Source organism: Pangasianodon hypophthalmus, chromosome 16, assembly GCF_027358585.1.
Source record: "Pangasianodon hypophthalmus isolate fPanHyp1 chromosome 16, fPanHyp1.pri, whole genome shotgun sequence".
NCBI lineage: Eukaryota > Metazoa > Chordata > Actinopteri > Siluriformes > Pangasiidae > Pangasianodon > Pangasianodon hypophthalmus.
In genome coordinates, this window is record NC_069725.1 from 6,153,243 (window position 1) to 6,169,024 (window position 15,782).

At 38.9% G+C, this 15,782-nt stretch overlaps 2 protein-coding genes across 7 annotated transcripts in view; one reads left to right on the top strand and one right to left on the bottom strand.

The window, feature by feature from the left end:
• Positions 1-3,912: 3,912 nt before the first annotated feature.
• sp5l (Sp5 transcription factor-like) lies at positions 3,913-7,394 on the top strand. The gene is made up of 2 exons (XM_026921358.3): positions 3,913-4,675; positions 5,653-7,394. Exons 1-2 carry the CDS (start codon positions 4,622-4,624, stop codon positions 6,706-6,708), a joined length of 1,110 nt encoding a protein of 369 aa, XP_026777159.1. The 5' UTR covers positions 3,913-4,621; the 3' UTR covers positions 6,709-7,394.
• A 2,668-nt stretch (positions 7,395-10,062) lies between these two features.
• The window catches only part of arhgef25a (Rho guanine nucleotide exchange factor (GEF) 25a), a 73,680-nt gene continuing 67,960 nt past the window's right edge, over positions 10,063-15,782 (bottom strand). For 5 of the 6 annotated variants that reach the window (XM_034311860.2, XM_026920779.3, XM_034311862.2 and 2 more), the window contains 2 exons: positions 15,069-15,212; positions 10,063-12,669 (listed from right to left, as the gene is read on the bottom strand). In XM_034311860.2, coding sequence (XP_034167751.2) covers positions 12,550-12,669; positions 15,069-15,212 — 264 coding nt within the window. In that variant the 3' untranslated portion in view covers positions 10,063-12,549. The remainder of the gene's footprint in view (positions 12,670-15,068; positions 15,213-15,782) is intronic. The other variant, XM_026920780.3, reaches the window with a different exon arrangement.

A 15,782-nucleotide genomic window follows, 5' to 3' on the forward strand; every position in this document is an offset into this window, starting at 1 on the left:
CATCTGGCAGTGTGTACTGTATAATGGCCTAAAAACACAGCTTTACAGCAAGCAACCGTAGATGTATAATACTAAAGTCAGCATATGACACAGAAAGAGTGATATACATATATCAGGATGAATGTAATCATTATTTATTTTAATCTGTATGCATTCTTCTCTAACTGATAGTCAGACGGCTCAGAAGTTGCCTGCTTTGTGTTTAACAGCAGCATAGTAACATATTGCTTTTGTTTAATACTCTAGTACTTCCATTTCCTGCTTTTAATTTTGCCTCATTTACACACACACACACACACACACATATATATATATATATATATATATATATATATATATATATATATATATATATATATATATATACATATATATATAGTATATTAAAATATATATTTCCTGACAACTACTATTTGAATAACAATAAATGTATAAGAATAAACTGGATCCCAATAGCCATTGTAACTCTTAGATGAATTTTGTTCAATTTATAGACTTCTACAATTAATATACACTCTTTGAGCTTCTAATATTTGTGCTTATGAAGACTGTCCATAATTCGTGAATATGTCCTCTACCCAACATATTTCCAACATTCATTGTGAGTGTTAGAAAATGTACGCTTGAATATTGTCTTCTAAATTCAGTCACAGCCTATAGGCGTCTGCAAGAGAAGTCGGATCAACACTGTGCTGTGCAAAGTGTTAGACACATGCACAGACATGCTAGGAAGTAAAGGTGCCTTCAAAAATATTAAATATTAAATATTAAACAAAATTTAATATTTCTATGAAAAAAGCAGTAAAGAGTAATAGAATTTAAAAAAAAAAAAAGGCAATATTTGGCATGACAATCCTTTGCTTTTTAAAAATTCATCAGTAGTGTCAGGTGGTTTGTGCGGATTTATAAGGAAATTAGCCGGTAAGTTTTACTGAGCATCTTGGAGACTCACCACAGCTCTTCTGGAAACTTTGACTGTCACGCTAGCCTCCGATTTTGTAGGCAAATCTTGACTTCATTATGGTTTTTGTCTGATAACTTGTCTATTATGTAATATGTTGCCTTCTTTACTGACATACAAACATTTTCTGTAAAATTTCATTTGTTGTTGAAAAGGTAATTTTTGGAATAATGCAGAAGTCATAAAATAAACATCTATGACAAAATTTGTATTAAGAAAAATTAGGGTGCCTAAAACTTTTGCACAGCACTGTATAACATGCAATTTTAAGAAATAAATAAAATGTAAATAGTCTGGATATCTTTTTAATAAGTTTATGCATGAAAGGGTTAATAGTTAATGATAAAGTTTAACACTCAAACTCTCAGAATCTATCAGTGGCTCCAGACATTTTACATTCCAGTTTCCAATTCACTGTACACTGAAAAAAAAAAAGACTCAGTGGTTCAGTACATATGACAAAAACAAACCTGTGATAATTACAAAAAAAGTTAATTACTATAATTACTTAATTGCTTTAATTTCTGTACTAAATTAATTCATGTACATATGTGGCTAAAACCCAAAGTGTATATTTTACTAACTTTACTGGATTAAATTTAATATTATTTTTGCAAGTACTCACAAAACCAGAAAAAAGAGATTGCATACTAAAGTGGGGCCATGGATTTAAACCTCAGTTTGCATATACATTCACAGAACTTTAAACTGGTTTAATATTGCGTATTATAGATTGGTTGTTTAAGGCCTAAGGTTGTTGTATTATGAAACATTTTGAAAGGTCAAGTGTTTCAGTAAAGTTTTCTTGGTTCACTATCGTTGTGTGTCTCAGTCAGGTGTATGGTGTGGATGTGTGTGCACAGAAGTTAGATAAGTAACCATGTTGTGTTCTGTCAGTTCAGTCTTTATGAAGGCTGATGTAGGAGCATTGGAGCATTGGTGTGCTACTTCTGGTGGGGACCATTAAAGGTGCTGCCTGTTAAGTAGTAATGATGTGTACTTTTTACAGTGTTGAGATTTATGTAGTTTGTTTAACTCAAGTTTGAGTAAAATTTACTTATTGAAAAAAAGAAAAATGAAAGGTAATTTTACTTAAATTTGATGAGACTTTATGAGATTTTTTTATGAGAATAATCCTTGGTGCCATGTAAACTTTACTTAAATATGCTTAGTTAAATTGACACAGATTTTTTTTGTGTGGAAATTGTTACCACACTTCTCTTGGGTGACTTTCACTCCAGTATTTTTTCACTGTAGTTGCTGAATCATATGCTTTAAGGTTACTAACTGAATGATAAAACTGAGAAAGGCGCTAAAGCAGAGCAGAGGCATGCATGTGCAGACACAAAGGCTGATTGTTATGCGGTGTGAGGTGAGAATCCCGCGCATGTTTACACTCGGACCCGACACAATGAAGCGCTCTTTCTGTGTATTAAGATGTTAAACGGCTCTGAGGCTGACCCCGTAAGCTTGCCCAGTGAAGACACAGAGATGACTCGAGCTCAGATCTGTGTTTAATCCGCGGGATGGGATGGCGCCCTTAACTTGAACCCGGAGTGTGAAAGTGTCCCGCAGAGCCGCTCATGTGGCCGCGCGCTTAACACCAGGCTTTGATCGGGTTTTATTCCATTTAACCTGTTGGTTTGTTAGTCAAATGTCCTTAAGGGAAATCTCCTGCACGTGCGACTAAACTTATAAGAAGTGATCATCATGCAAAATAGCAGTAGCTTTTCCTGCATATCAAAGTATCAAAGCTTCGACTATGACCTGCCTATGTAGCCTTTATAGCGTTTGTGTTGCATCTGTGATGCTTTTGGGGGTTTGGGGTTAACACAGATTTAAGAGATGTATTGGGTATGACATGCAACCCATGGATATACTGAATTATTTTTTTTTAAATTACAGTGGACCGTGGTTCGCAAACTTTTTGGAGCCAAGGACTAACTCCAGAATAAATTCCACTGACCCCCTTACTACACATTTATTATGATCATGATCCAATTATTCAAATATGAGCCTCATTATTTAAATAATATTTATTTGTCAGAGCCATTAAGCTTTTTATTTCTGAGCTTTCCACCAACAGAATAGGTCCAAGTTGACAATACTTATAACTTATTTGTTTTTGAGTTATTGTGGTTTGAATGAATTAAAGTGATCAGTCAAACAGGCTAATAACTGTAAATAAATAAATAAATAAATAAACTCAATCATAAATCAAATAACTGTGCAATAACTGTGCTTCACAGACCCTTGGGAGTCCACAGACTTATACATTAAGCTATACATGATTACTATATTAAGCTATGAATGGTTATTATATTGTTATAATGGTTATTATAATCACAGCACAAGTCTATTCTAATTAAACAGACTGGTTAAGACCTTACTGGCTTTAGAGCAATGCATGAAATAAATGGTTGCATGTATTGCCTGTATGCATATTATATAACACCATGTTATAACATTAGAGATGGCATTCAGTTTAACAACAACAAAAAAAAACATGCACATTTGGCCATCAGCTCTTTAAAGTAGCAGGTAAACATTATTTTCTAGTTAACAGAATTGGTTGTATTTTTGCTGTGGATAGTCCAACATGGAAACCCTAAACATTTCCCTAATAGAGTCAGGAACAATCTTGTGGGAACAGTCAGGAAGTCTCTCTCTCTCTCTCTCTCTCTCTCACACACACACACACACACACACACACACTTCAGGGGATAATCTCAGCTTGATACTGTAGATTTGTGCCTAAGAGCTGCTGCTGCTGCTGCTGTAATCATAAAGACTGTCCTGTGCTCAGCCCAGGACTCATTCACAATCTGTTCAGACTCAACATCCTTTCAACATTTTTTTTTTTTTACTTTATAGTACACTGTTGTAAAAGAGTAATGATTTACATTCCCACTATCCGGTATAACCAAGAAAAGTTTCTTGCTCCATCACTTCTGACTTGCTTATTATGGAGCTAAATCGATATTTGGATTTCTGTAAAACTGCTTTGGGATAATATTGTTAAATACAGTTTGAACTGATTTTTATTGCTGTATCATTTTAAAAAGCTTGTCTTAAACAGATGGTCAAAGGGAGAATGGTGGCTGGTGAGCATCTTAAAAAGTAAAAATCACTGACATAAAATTAGGGTGGTGATGGTCTCCACACACACACACACACACACACACACACACACACACCCCTCCCCGGGGTTCCCCCTCTATTCAGTGCCTCTTTAAGAGACCCCTGGTGAGAGGTTCTTCTCCTCCATAAAGAGAAGATGCGCGAGGATGACTCGCCATAGGCTTTGGGTCTGACTTCAAAAGGTGTTTGATGCGCGAGCGCTGTGAGAAGACGGGAAAAAAAAAAAAACACGGGACCAAACCACGGAAAGTCATTCAGCTTCAGGAGTTCAGAGAGTGCCAATGTGTCCTGGAAGAGTCTCCTTACCTCGAGGATTTACCGTTTTTTCGCTGTAACCGCGTTCACGCTGATTTCCGTGTGGTTTTCCGAAGCGGATGACTGACTGAAGTCAGCGCTCGCGCTCTGCCTCTACGCAGCCACGGTGTGCGCGCGCGCTCTCTGCTCGCGCATTGCTCTCGCGCATTGCTCTCGCGCGCTGGTCTGCAGGTGCTGCTGCTGATCTCCTGCCAGTAAAAGCACATGGCTGCACTGACGCTCTCCAGAACCGACAATATACTCCATAACTTCTTACAGGTATGATCTGTTTCAAAACAGCAGCAAAGAAGAACGCACTGTGTTTTCATGTTCAAATCCAAGCTATTTTTAGCCATGGCTTGTAAACAGTTAACGCATTGTTTCAAATATAATAAAACTTAATGCACATAATTATAATAATAATAATATATAATAATAATATAATAAATAGGCTGATTAGAAAAGGAACAGAAATGTGGAAACTTTTTTTTTTTGAAGGCTTTTTGAACACATTGCTCATTGTAGTTCACATTCACAATACTGTAGATCAGGGCTTCTCAAAATGCTTACATCCAGGAACCCCAACCCCAGTAAAAGAATTTCCAAGCATCCCATAAACCACAGCACATTTCATTCTCAGGACAATCAGACACCATCATTTCAGTGCATTCCAGCCACTTTTTATTCCTGAACTTTCCACTCATGCAGATGTAGATTTCCCACAATGTGGATCATGTTAACAGTGTTTCCTGGTTTTATTACATTTGTGATTAAAGTTAAGTGACTGGTCAATTAAGTGTAAAACTATGATAACTAAAAAAGATAACCATAACCAACTTGATACTAGTTGATAGTAATCTCAACCACCGTCGTATGATTAAAAAAGCAATACACTTTGGGAGCCATGAGATATACATCACGGAGCTCTGGTGGTCTGGTCCCGAGACCCCATTTTGCGAACCGTGGCTGTAAATAATGTTGGTTTTTCTGTTTACTTTTAGTTAGAAACTGAATAAATTTTTCATTATATACTTCTGAAAACATTATCAACAAAAAAAGTATAACTGTAAATCTGTAAAAGCGTAGACTTCTCATTTTCTAGCCTTTTAAAATAACCATTATTATCACTTTTGAAGTGCTAATTAATGATGTAATTATTTAAATTGAATTTTATTATTAAATAATGTTGTCACCAGTTTAAATAATTTCCATTTTGGTTTGTGTGGTCTTTAACAACATGTTCTTGTGCCCCTCAGGATCGTACCCCGAGCTCCTCTCCAGAGAGTGGCCCCAATCCGCTGTCTTTCCTGGCCACCACGTGCAGCCAGGCTTGGCAGGTGAGCGGCAGCGTGGGCACCGAGGGGGCTCAGTTCCCCTATGAGGGCACAGTGGGGACCACGTCCAGCATGTTTCAGCTCTGGAGCAATGACGTGGCCCCTAACTCCAGCCTGAGTGCCCATCACATGGCCTTCACCGTGCCCAAGATGCAGTTCCCCGGCCATGTGCAGAGTAGCCTGGGCTCACACTCGCACCACCACCATCATCATCATCACCACCACCATCACCACGAGCTGCCTCTTACCCCTCCAGCCGAACCTCCTGCTTCATACTCATTTGAGGTCTCGCCGGTCAAAATGCTGACATCGCAGACGCAAGGAAACACTCAGTACTATGCACAGCACAACGCTGTTGGCCAGAACTTTCCCGGCTTCCTGCAGAACAATTCAGCCAGACCCCACCTGCCTGGAGGGCACATCGAAGATAGCCAGCAGTGGTGGAGTCTCCCTCAGAGCAACACCGGCACCTCCAATCACCCATTCTCCCTGGGCAGGCAGCTGGTTTTAGGCCACCAGCCTCAGATTGCTGCTCTGCTGCAAGGCACCTCCAAGAGCCTGCTGAGCTCCACGCGCCGCTGCCGCCGCTGTAAGTGCCCCAACTGCCAATCCACGGGGAACACCGTCGGCAGCCTGGAGTTTGGCAAAAAAAGACTGCACATCTGCCACATCCCGGAGTGCGGCAAGGTGTATAAGAAGACATCCCACCTAAAGGCGCACTTGCGCTGGCATGCAGGTGAGCGGCCCTTCATCTGCAACTGGCTCTTCTGCGGTAAGAGCTTCACGCGTTCAGACGAGCTGCAGAGGCACCTGCGCACACACACCGGTGAGAAGCGCTTTGGCTGCACACAGTGCGGCAAGAGGTTCATGCGAAGTGATCACCTCTCCAAGCATGTCAAGACCCACCAGAGCAGGAAGGGTCGATCCAGCCAACCCTCTCACGTTGACCCACAGCTGAGCAGCATTAAGAGGGAGTGAAGGAAGCAGAGAAGTGTAGTGCACAGATAATCTCAAGACTCTCATAGAGATGGTCAAGAATATCACTTGAATAATCCTCATGAGAGACAAAGCCATATTTAAAAATTCACTGAGTTCCTGAATACAATGTAGAGCTACTGGGAGACATTAAATTCTATATCGAAGGCCATGCTGCTAGTATAGAGGTGATGTACAAACACTCCAAACAGGAAATGTGACATTTTTAATTTTTTTACTTGGTTTCAGGCATGCTATACATCTCACTAATGCTGTTCTCTCTTTGCACAGTTAATTTGTCAATCTATTAATTCATGACCAATAAATTGTACAAGCACAGTATAAAAATATTTATTAAATTAATTTGGTCCTTTATTTTTACAGAAAATATTGCCTTAATACTTTTATCGCATTTTGTTCTTTTGTAAAATTAATTAACATAATTATTTTAATCTGTCAGATTGTCTGTAATTATTCACTATCATTCCAATATGAATTTAAAGCAGCAATTTGCACTCAAAACATTTCTTTACTTTAAATGTAAATTTCCTGGATGTTTGCATAAAGCCTGGTTTAATTCTGGCCTCAGAGAGTGTTGTAATGTATATAATGTTTATATGGCATACAGTTCTATAAAGACTAAGCATGTGAAAAAAATGAATAAACAAAAAAATGGATCAAAAACTCAATACCTTTCCTTGTCTTATTAATTCCATAGCACACGCCTCACATCTTAATTAATGTGTAAATATGAGCAAACGGCTAGCTAATATTAAACCTAACATCACATGAGTGCTGGACCACAGCCTATACGATGATTCAAATGTTAATTTAAGAGTATTCGGGATGCTAATTTCGGGTGGCTATTGTTCCTGTGTGGTTAGGAAAAACTTTAAAGGGTCAAAATGACTGAAAAGCTCTCAGACATTTTACACCTTACCGTAAATGGTTAAGACCGTTGATAGAGACCCTGGACTGACCTTATGCCATCAAGTTCACCTTCATGCAGTCTTTTAATGGCTTTTCCTATCTCAGTGGTGATGATAGAGTCAACAGTTAGTGAGGATGGCACTCGGCTGGAGCTCACAGCGAATAGACCCCCAGCTGCTCGGGTCCTGCCGCTAGTGACACCAGTTGCTTTGATTTGTCACCTTTCTGCAAGTGAATGACTTAGCACCTTCTCTCAGTAGTCATGTATATCACAGACATGCTCCCATTAGCTTTTTACTGCTCTCCAGTGCCCAGAATGTGACCCTGCTTGAGAACAAATGAACCAGATGCCTGCATAAATACGTTCCTACTTGCCACTGTGTGTAGGCTTTTGCTCTTGAAAGCAATGCTAAAAAGCTACGCAGTTGCTGTTATCTGTATCTATATCTGTATCTTTTTCTGTATCTGTTTAGTGCCCCTAATATCTGTATCCGGATCTGTATTCAGATTTAAACCTGAAGTGGGTGTAGCCTAAACCAGAAAAGTATTTTTTCTTTCTTTCTTTCTTTCATCCTATTAAATATTAACCCAGAAACACTGGACAAAAATCCCAGATGTACAAATGCCAGCATTGTCATTTGATGCCATCATTGTCTATGATTTCTGGCTTTGACAGTTCCCCAACCTCAGCTACATCTACTAAATTTATAATTTACTTGATCTATTAGTCAAAATTTTATTTCTTTATTAAGTAGACATTATGTATGTAATTAATTTTTAACATGTAGTTTGGCTTGATATCCAGTGTTCGCCAGCTGAAAAAACGTATAGTAAAGTAAGGAAAATATGGCTCCAGATGGCTTCTTTTATTTAAAAAAATATATTTTTGTGAGAATTTTTTAAAGATTACAATAAATTATATTTACAGTTAACATGAAGGTACCTATTTTAGCCTACTACAACACTATTAACCTTATTTCTAGTGAGTTAAAAATGACCTCTGGAACTTTATCTCAGATTATTGGCTAGCCCTGGATTCAAGATTATTCTAATCTGGCATTTGATAATCATCTCTCATGAATTTACTAGAGTAAATAGAGTGTACTAGAGTGTACTAGTTGTTCAATAGGTAGGTAATAGGGTTGTAACAATATATTGATTATTTGATTATGTGCATTATTAAAATGTGCGACTCACATCATTTATATGAGCATTCTATTAATTAAGCATCTAATGCAATTGCATTACAAAAGTGCACATTTTTGTTGTGCATTGTTTATGATTCAGAAGTAAAAGCCTTCTTCTGGGAAGGCTTTCTACAAGATTTTGGAGTGTGTCTGTGGGAGTCTGTGCCCATTCAGTCACTAGAGCATTTGTGAGGTCAGGCACTGACGTTGGACAATGAGGCCTGGCTTGCAATCAACATTCCAAGTCATCCCAAAGGTGTTCAGTGGGGTTGAGGTCAGGGCTCTGTGCAGGATACTGGAGTTCCTCCAAACCAACAGGGACACAGTCATGCAGGAACAGGAAAGGGCCTTCCCTAAACTGTTGGAAGTGTAGAATTATCTAAAATGTCTATAGCTGTCAATAACATTACCCTTCACTGGAACTAAGGGGCCTAGCCCAAATCCTGAACAACCATCATCCCTCCTCCACCAAACTTTACTGTTGGCACTATGCAATCCAGTAGGTAGCATTCTCCTGCATTTGCTAAACCCAGATTCGTTCATCAGACTGCCAGACAGTGAAATGTGATTCATCACTCCAGAGAACACGTTACCACTGCTCCTGAGTCCAGTGGCAGCGTGCTTTACACACTTCAGCTGACACTTGGCATTGCGCATAGGGATCTTAGGCTTGTGTGCAGCTGTTCAGCCACTGAAACCCACTGCTTCCTGGCTGAGCTGTTGTTGGTGCTAGATGCTTACATTTCACAATAAAAGACCTTACAGTTGACCAGGGTAGAGCTAGGAGGGCAGATATTTCACAAACTGTCTTGTGGCATAGGTGGCATCCTATGACAGTGCCACGTTTAAAGTCACTGTGTGCTTCAGTATGACCCATTTCACTGTAACTGTTTTTCTAAGGAGACTCCATGGCTATATGCTTGATTTTATGCACCCGTTAGCAATGGGTGTGGCTGAAACACCTGAACTCAGGGATGTCCACATACTTTTGACCATACAATGTACATAAGACTCAGTAATATCTGTTCATAATTAATTAGCAAACTATTACTTGATTATTACTTACTGAGTCATTACTCAGTAATAGCAGTTTAGTCCCTGCATAGTTACATAGGTAGCTTGCACAGTGTTACCCAGTATCAATATTCAATAGTAACTTAGGTTCAGGTATACTTTTGGGGTTTTGTCTCATTAGTATAGTTTTTTACAGTAACAGAGCAAATATGTCGAGACCTCACAATCCATTATTCCAAAAAGACAGTTTATTTCATATGATACAACAATGAGATCTGTCACATAGACATTTAGTCGATCTAGTCTGTCTTTCCTGTTTTCTCTTACTAAAACATCTGCAACAAAGCATGCGAAAGTCTAAATTTGTGCAAAGGCATCAGAGGAGAGGCCATTCTCAATACAGGACTATATTATCTAGACAAGAGACAGGAGAGTGTGGACGGTGGAACATTCACTTGTGACAGTATGTTAGGATTAGCCTTTCAAATGTGCCAGATTTAAAATATCTGGCATTTGATGCAACATTGCGTTATGGCCAAGTCTTCCTAAAGCATAAGTATTATCAAGAAGACATTCTGTAAAAGCTGATGAAAAGTGTTTTTATGGATACCTCAGCCCTGAATGGATCATCGAATGGTTTCTTTCAGAGTGACACTTCTTAAGAAAATGGAGCAAATCAATTCACAAGCATAAACAATTTTTTTTATTCTGTTTTACACCATTTCATGCCTAACGTTTAAAGTGCAGCCAGTCATGGGCAGTGTGGTTAATTGGGCATGGTTTATTAGCAATTAAACTGGATTGTAAATTATTCAGGTTTGGCCATTACCTGCAAGTGGACCATCTTTCTCTGCCAACAAATAGGTGTGTAGGTAATAGATAAAGGTAAAAAAAAAAAGTAAAAAGAAAATAACAATACTAATAAAATAATAATAAAATAAAATAAATGAATTCATACTGTCACATGGTTTTACATTATTTCTCCTACTGCAGTGTAGATTTGAGAGGACACATGTTTTCTGGATGCCACTCTGAATGAAAAAGAGGTGACTCAAATAAATCAAAAGGTGCATAGTTCACTTCAGTAAAGCAGGTGGTTTGCAAATACCATCCTTAGTGTGTTCAGAAGCTTACTGGTGTCCTCTACTGGTTAAACTGTGTGCTATCTAACATGATAGTTTGCTATCAAATATCTAAACTGTATTGTCAGTTTAAAAAAAAAAAAAAAATGAAAGAACTTCACTGAGTGCACTGCAAAAAAAAAATAATTAAAAAATACTGGCAAGGAAATAAAATTCTGAAAATAAATTCATTTATCTAATATTTCATTAGCATTTCGTTCCATTTTTTCTGATTTTATTTATGCCAAAGGAGCAAGAGAATTTCAAATTTCGTAGTATTTAAAGGGAAATACGTTTAACAATATCATACTCATTTTAAAATAATCTCATAGTGGGAAATATTAGATCAATTCACTTATAGTCAAGAGGTTTTCACTCATGAAGATATTTTGGCAGTGTGAGCATATTTATAAATGTCTTTGTATTTTATAATATGTAAATTAATACACTTTTTACAGGTACAAAGGATAATCTGATTTCCTTTTAAAATGGGATGATTTTGTTTGCAGTGATTAAGGGTATGGTAACTCCTTCTGGCACTTCGAGATGCACCATCAGAGATTTCTTCATCACATTTCCGATATGCTGTCTTTGACTCTCTCTCATTTATTTAGGGAGTAAACAGTAAGCAAGAGTCATGCTTCATGATGGGAGGGGCTTCTACACATAAAGATTGTCATACTGTAAGGCTTCTCGCTCTGTTGTCTATTGTTATAATAAACAGCATTTTCCTTTAGAAAAGTCTACTAAATCCCAGAGCACACTGAGTCCACGCATGCTTCTCTGCCAAAATGTAACGGATGCATGCTGAAACAGTGGCATCTTTCTCCAGCTGTCCGTGGCCTGATGTGTGGAGCAGTAGCTGCAGCTGCAGGGAGGAGAGTGTGACCTCTAGCTTTACATCTTGGCAGCTGACGGTCTCTAAGGGAACGTTGTATCTGCTCTCCTTCCACTCAGATCAAACAGCACTGTACAGTCAAACAGAATTCAGAAACACAGCACTGGACATGTCCATATTCAGTGAAGAGGCACTAAAGCCATTGCGTCTTCATGCACAGAGTCGATCTTTAATGTACGGTATATACAAATATATACTGCATCATCAGTCTGTTTCTAACTGGCTCCTTCTGGAGAATGTATGTATCCCAGCAGGCCCTTTGTTGTGAACCAGAGATAAAAATAGTGCCTTTGTAAACAGGCCTAGAGCCCCATGTAGGCTCTGTAATGCTAGCTATTAGTCCCCTGAACCGCAGAGCACATTGTTGAGTGAAAATACTCGACACGTTTACAACACTGAAGCAATTTCTACTGCGCATACACACACATGCACACCTACGCACTCTTGTACGCTCATTCACACACATGAAAGGTTCATTCAGCTCCAGTGACCTCCCAATGCAGGAATGGTTATTTAACTTTTGAACAAAAAGCAAGGAGGAAGAAAGAAAGCTGAAATAAAAAAGTCACTTGGTCATTCACGTCAGAGTGCGAGTAAAGGACAGGACAAGACTAAATTGTCCCGGTCGCTATAGTGGACGCGTCCAGGCTGTAACAGGCTCCGAAGGCAACCAGGGTCAGAGTTCAAGGGCAGCTCAAAGTTCGTCTTCATCCAGCTGGGCCAGGTGATTGGAGTGCTGTAGACTGGAAGAGGCTCCTGGAGCTGATGGTCCCACCTCCCACAATGGTGCTCTGGAACCACTCTCTCCTGCCTGCTGGATTAGACAGAGCAAAAAAAGGGAAAATATCGATTACACCAAACAGCTCCTTCACTTCTGCTTCAAAAACATTCCTACAGCATTTCCAAAAGGTCGTTATTAATAACATCTGGGATTTAAAAGGCTCAACGTGTGCCAAACACAGCAGAGCAATTTGCAGTCAAGGCCTAAGCATGTTATATTTGGAGCTTTGGCTGTCAGAGCTGCTCCTTTATTAGAGCTATAAATGAGACTAAATCTCTGTGAATGAGTCAGTGAATAACAGCTCTATGCAGAGTTTCAGGAAAATGGAACTGAAATGTGAGAATAAAGGGATATCTCAATACTGATCCAAAACATGATCTTGTCCTGCTTCTCAGCACATCTACGTCCAGTCACATCCACACTCTTCCTGCTAACTCTGCTGTCTCACTCTGGAGAACTTCAAGCTTCTCTCTCTCATTACAAACCGGCATTTTTAGTTTTGATTAGCTACCCTGATGACCATGAATCAACTTTCCTCACCACTGCTGCTGCTGTTCTCAAAGGAAGAAAATTCCTCAAAACTTCTTTAAACATTCAGCAGCACCAGAAAAACGCATGAAGTTGGTGTCCCTTATTTTCTATGGTAAACTCTATGGTGACCATTTTTGTCCCCACAGAAGTTATCATAGAAAATAAGGAAAAGTACTGGCTGTTTCTCATAAAGAGTTAGCAGACAGAAACTAAACGACCACTCATTCCTTCCAGAACTGAGCATTCCCAAAAAAGTTAATTCATCACGAGGCATGTTTTCATTTTTCACCAGTCGTGATCAAAACACCACTTAATTTGAGCACCGGCGTAGGATGAGAACAATCAGGCTGTCGATAAGGATCTCATACTTCCCTTTCTCCTTCCTGTTTGTTTTGTAGCACAGGCCTGCAGATCTGAATAAACAAGATAAACATCCAAGCCAACACAGCTATTGTTGAGCTTGTCTGTCAGGAGAAGACGGTACTAAAGGGTCACGGTCCAGGAGAGTAACAGAACACAGACGCCAGAGTAGGCGATGAAGAAGGTGCAGGTGTGGGACACTTGTTATGCACTAGCTATATTCAGCACCGCCACTTGGTGTATTCATAAAAAAAATCAGTGTTCTTCCTCATATGATATGCATTATGATATTATCCTCACTTGGTTTCCATGGAAACAGTGTCACATGCTTTCGTTTTGGATTTTATTTCCTGTTTTGGTCTAGTCTCAGGACTTGGTTCCTTTCCTTGATTGTGTCCACTTCAATTACTGGACCACCTATTGTTTGGAGTTGAGTGCAAAAGTTTGCACATCCCATGGTTTTTGAATGGAAAAATGTAAGGAATGTGCTTTCACTTAACAAATAATATATGCAATGAATCAAATAATATGCAACAAAAGAATTCCAACATTTCCAAAATCAACAGAAATATATTTTCAAAAGAAAATTTACCATGATACGTTTCAAAGAGGCAGTGTATGACATTCAGATCGAGTTAGGATAAATACGTCAAGAAGAATGAGGAAAGCCACAGGGGGCCAAATACAACAAATGAGAGGATGTAAAAGCTGTTCAGAGCATACATACGAGGTTGGAGGCAGTTATAAAGACAAAGTCAAACTTTTGAATTAATACTTTGTTTTTTGCTATTAATATTTTAACATAGCCTGTGTGACAACTCACTAAATATTTTCTTGCTGTCTTCTTCACTTTAACACTGGAGACTCCTTCCAAAAAAAGTTAAATAAATGTCTCCTCACAGAAAGCTTCAGCAAAGATTTCATACATTTTTTAAAATCTGTTTACATGGAGTGTCTGCCATACACATGCCTGTAAGCTCTTATTATAGAAATGAATAACAGATCAGAATGACTACATTTGAGGTCAATACTACTGTCAGAGCTCCTGTTATAGAAAATGAATCAACACCATCTAACCAATCTGAATTTCCATAAATTGGAGCACTTTAAATTGGATGCCTATTAAACTTATGATGTGTTATTTAGATATTATTATATTATTACATTTATTGTCAAATTTAACATTTAATAAATCTAACTCCACATAAGATCTCTAAAACCCTCCTGTTGTACTTCTGCTGGCTTCCAGAAGGGGGAGTGCTGAAGCTTCGTTTCAAACAGAGGACCTCTTAAAGCAGAGATGTCCAAACTTCACTGCAAATATCCAGTGTGGCTGCAGGTTTCATTCCAACCAAACAGGAGCCACAAGTGATAATCGACTGAAGGTTAAGATGAACTGATTAAACAGGAGGAATAATCAGGTGTGGCTCCTGTTTGGTGGGAATGGAAACCTGCAGCCACGTCAGCCCTTTTGTGGATATGATTGGTCACCCCAGTCTTACAGCCATGTTGTGAACATGTGTGAATGACAGTGTGTGCACCTGTGAGCCTTGTGTGCTGGCGGGATAAACGCCGTTGGACACTGTCTGGCAGGAGTGGACAGCATGTGAAAAACGGGGCTCCTCACTAAATGCCAGCTGAACATGGGTTGGAGAAACTGTTTGGGACTCCAGCTGGGACTCCAGCTTGTATCACACATACACACACACACACACAGACACACACACACACAGAAATCAGCATATATTTTCCAGACTGGTCCTGAAATGAAGTTCTGATCCCTGATGAAGTTCTCTGAGCTCCCTGGTTCTGATGAGATTAAAGCAGGTGATTTTGTTCCAACATGTTCTTTTGTCTCAGCCAATAAGAGCTCAATAATTCCAGTTCTACAGGCTGGACATGTTTGTGTTTGTTCTCAAATATTGTCCAAGTGTGTGTATGTGTGTGCATGTGTGAATGCTTCTTGTACTGTGACCTGAAAGTGTTAAAGAAATATTTTAGCCTTTCTTTTTTTTCAGTTTAATGTACTGCATCTGTAGTGTATATGTGATTACCACAAAGAAGATTTTTTCCTGTACTGAGAAAAGAAGAAAAGAAAAAACACTAGATTTTCCACTAGATTCACTGGAACAGTCACTGAATTCAGAGGGAAGAATTTGTGGTTCACAGTTCTAGGGTCCCCGGTTTGATCCTGAGCTCGGGTTACTGTTAGTATGTGGTTTCGTATGTTCTCCCCATGGCCGTGTGGGACTCCT

Bases quoted from the DNA above. Each gene is read 5' to 3' on its own strand.
- sp5l (XM_026921358.3), top strand. From the start codon at position 4,622: ATGGCTGCACTGACGCTCTCCAGAACCGACAATATACTCCATAACTTC. The intron at 4,676-5,652 runs GTATGATCTGTT...TGTGCCCCTCAG, and splicing joins TACTCCATAACTTCTTACAG to GATCGTACCCCGAGCTCCTC.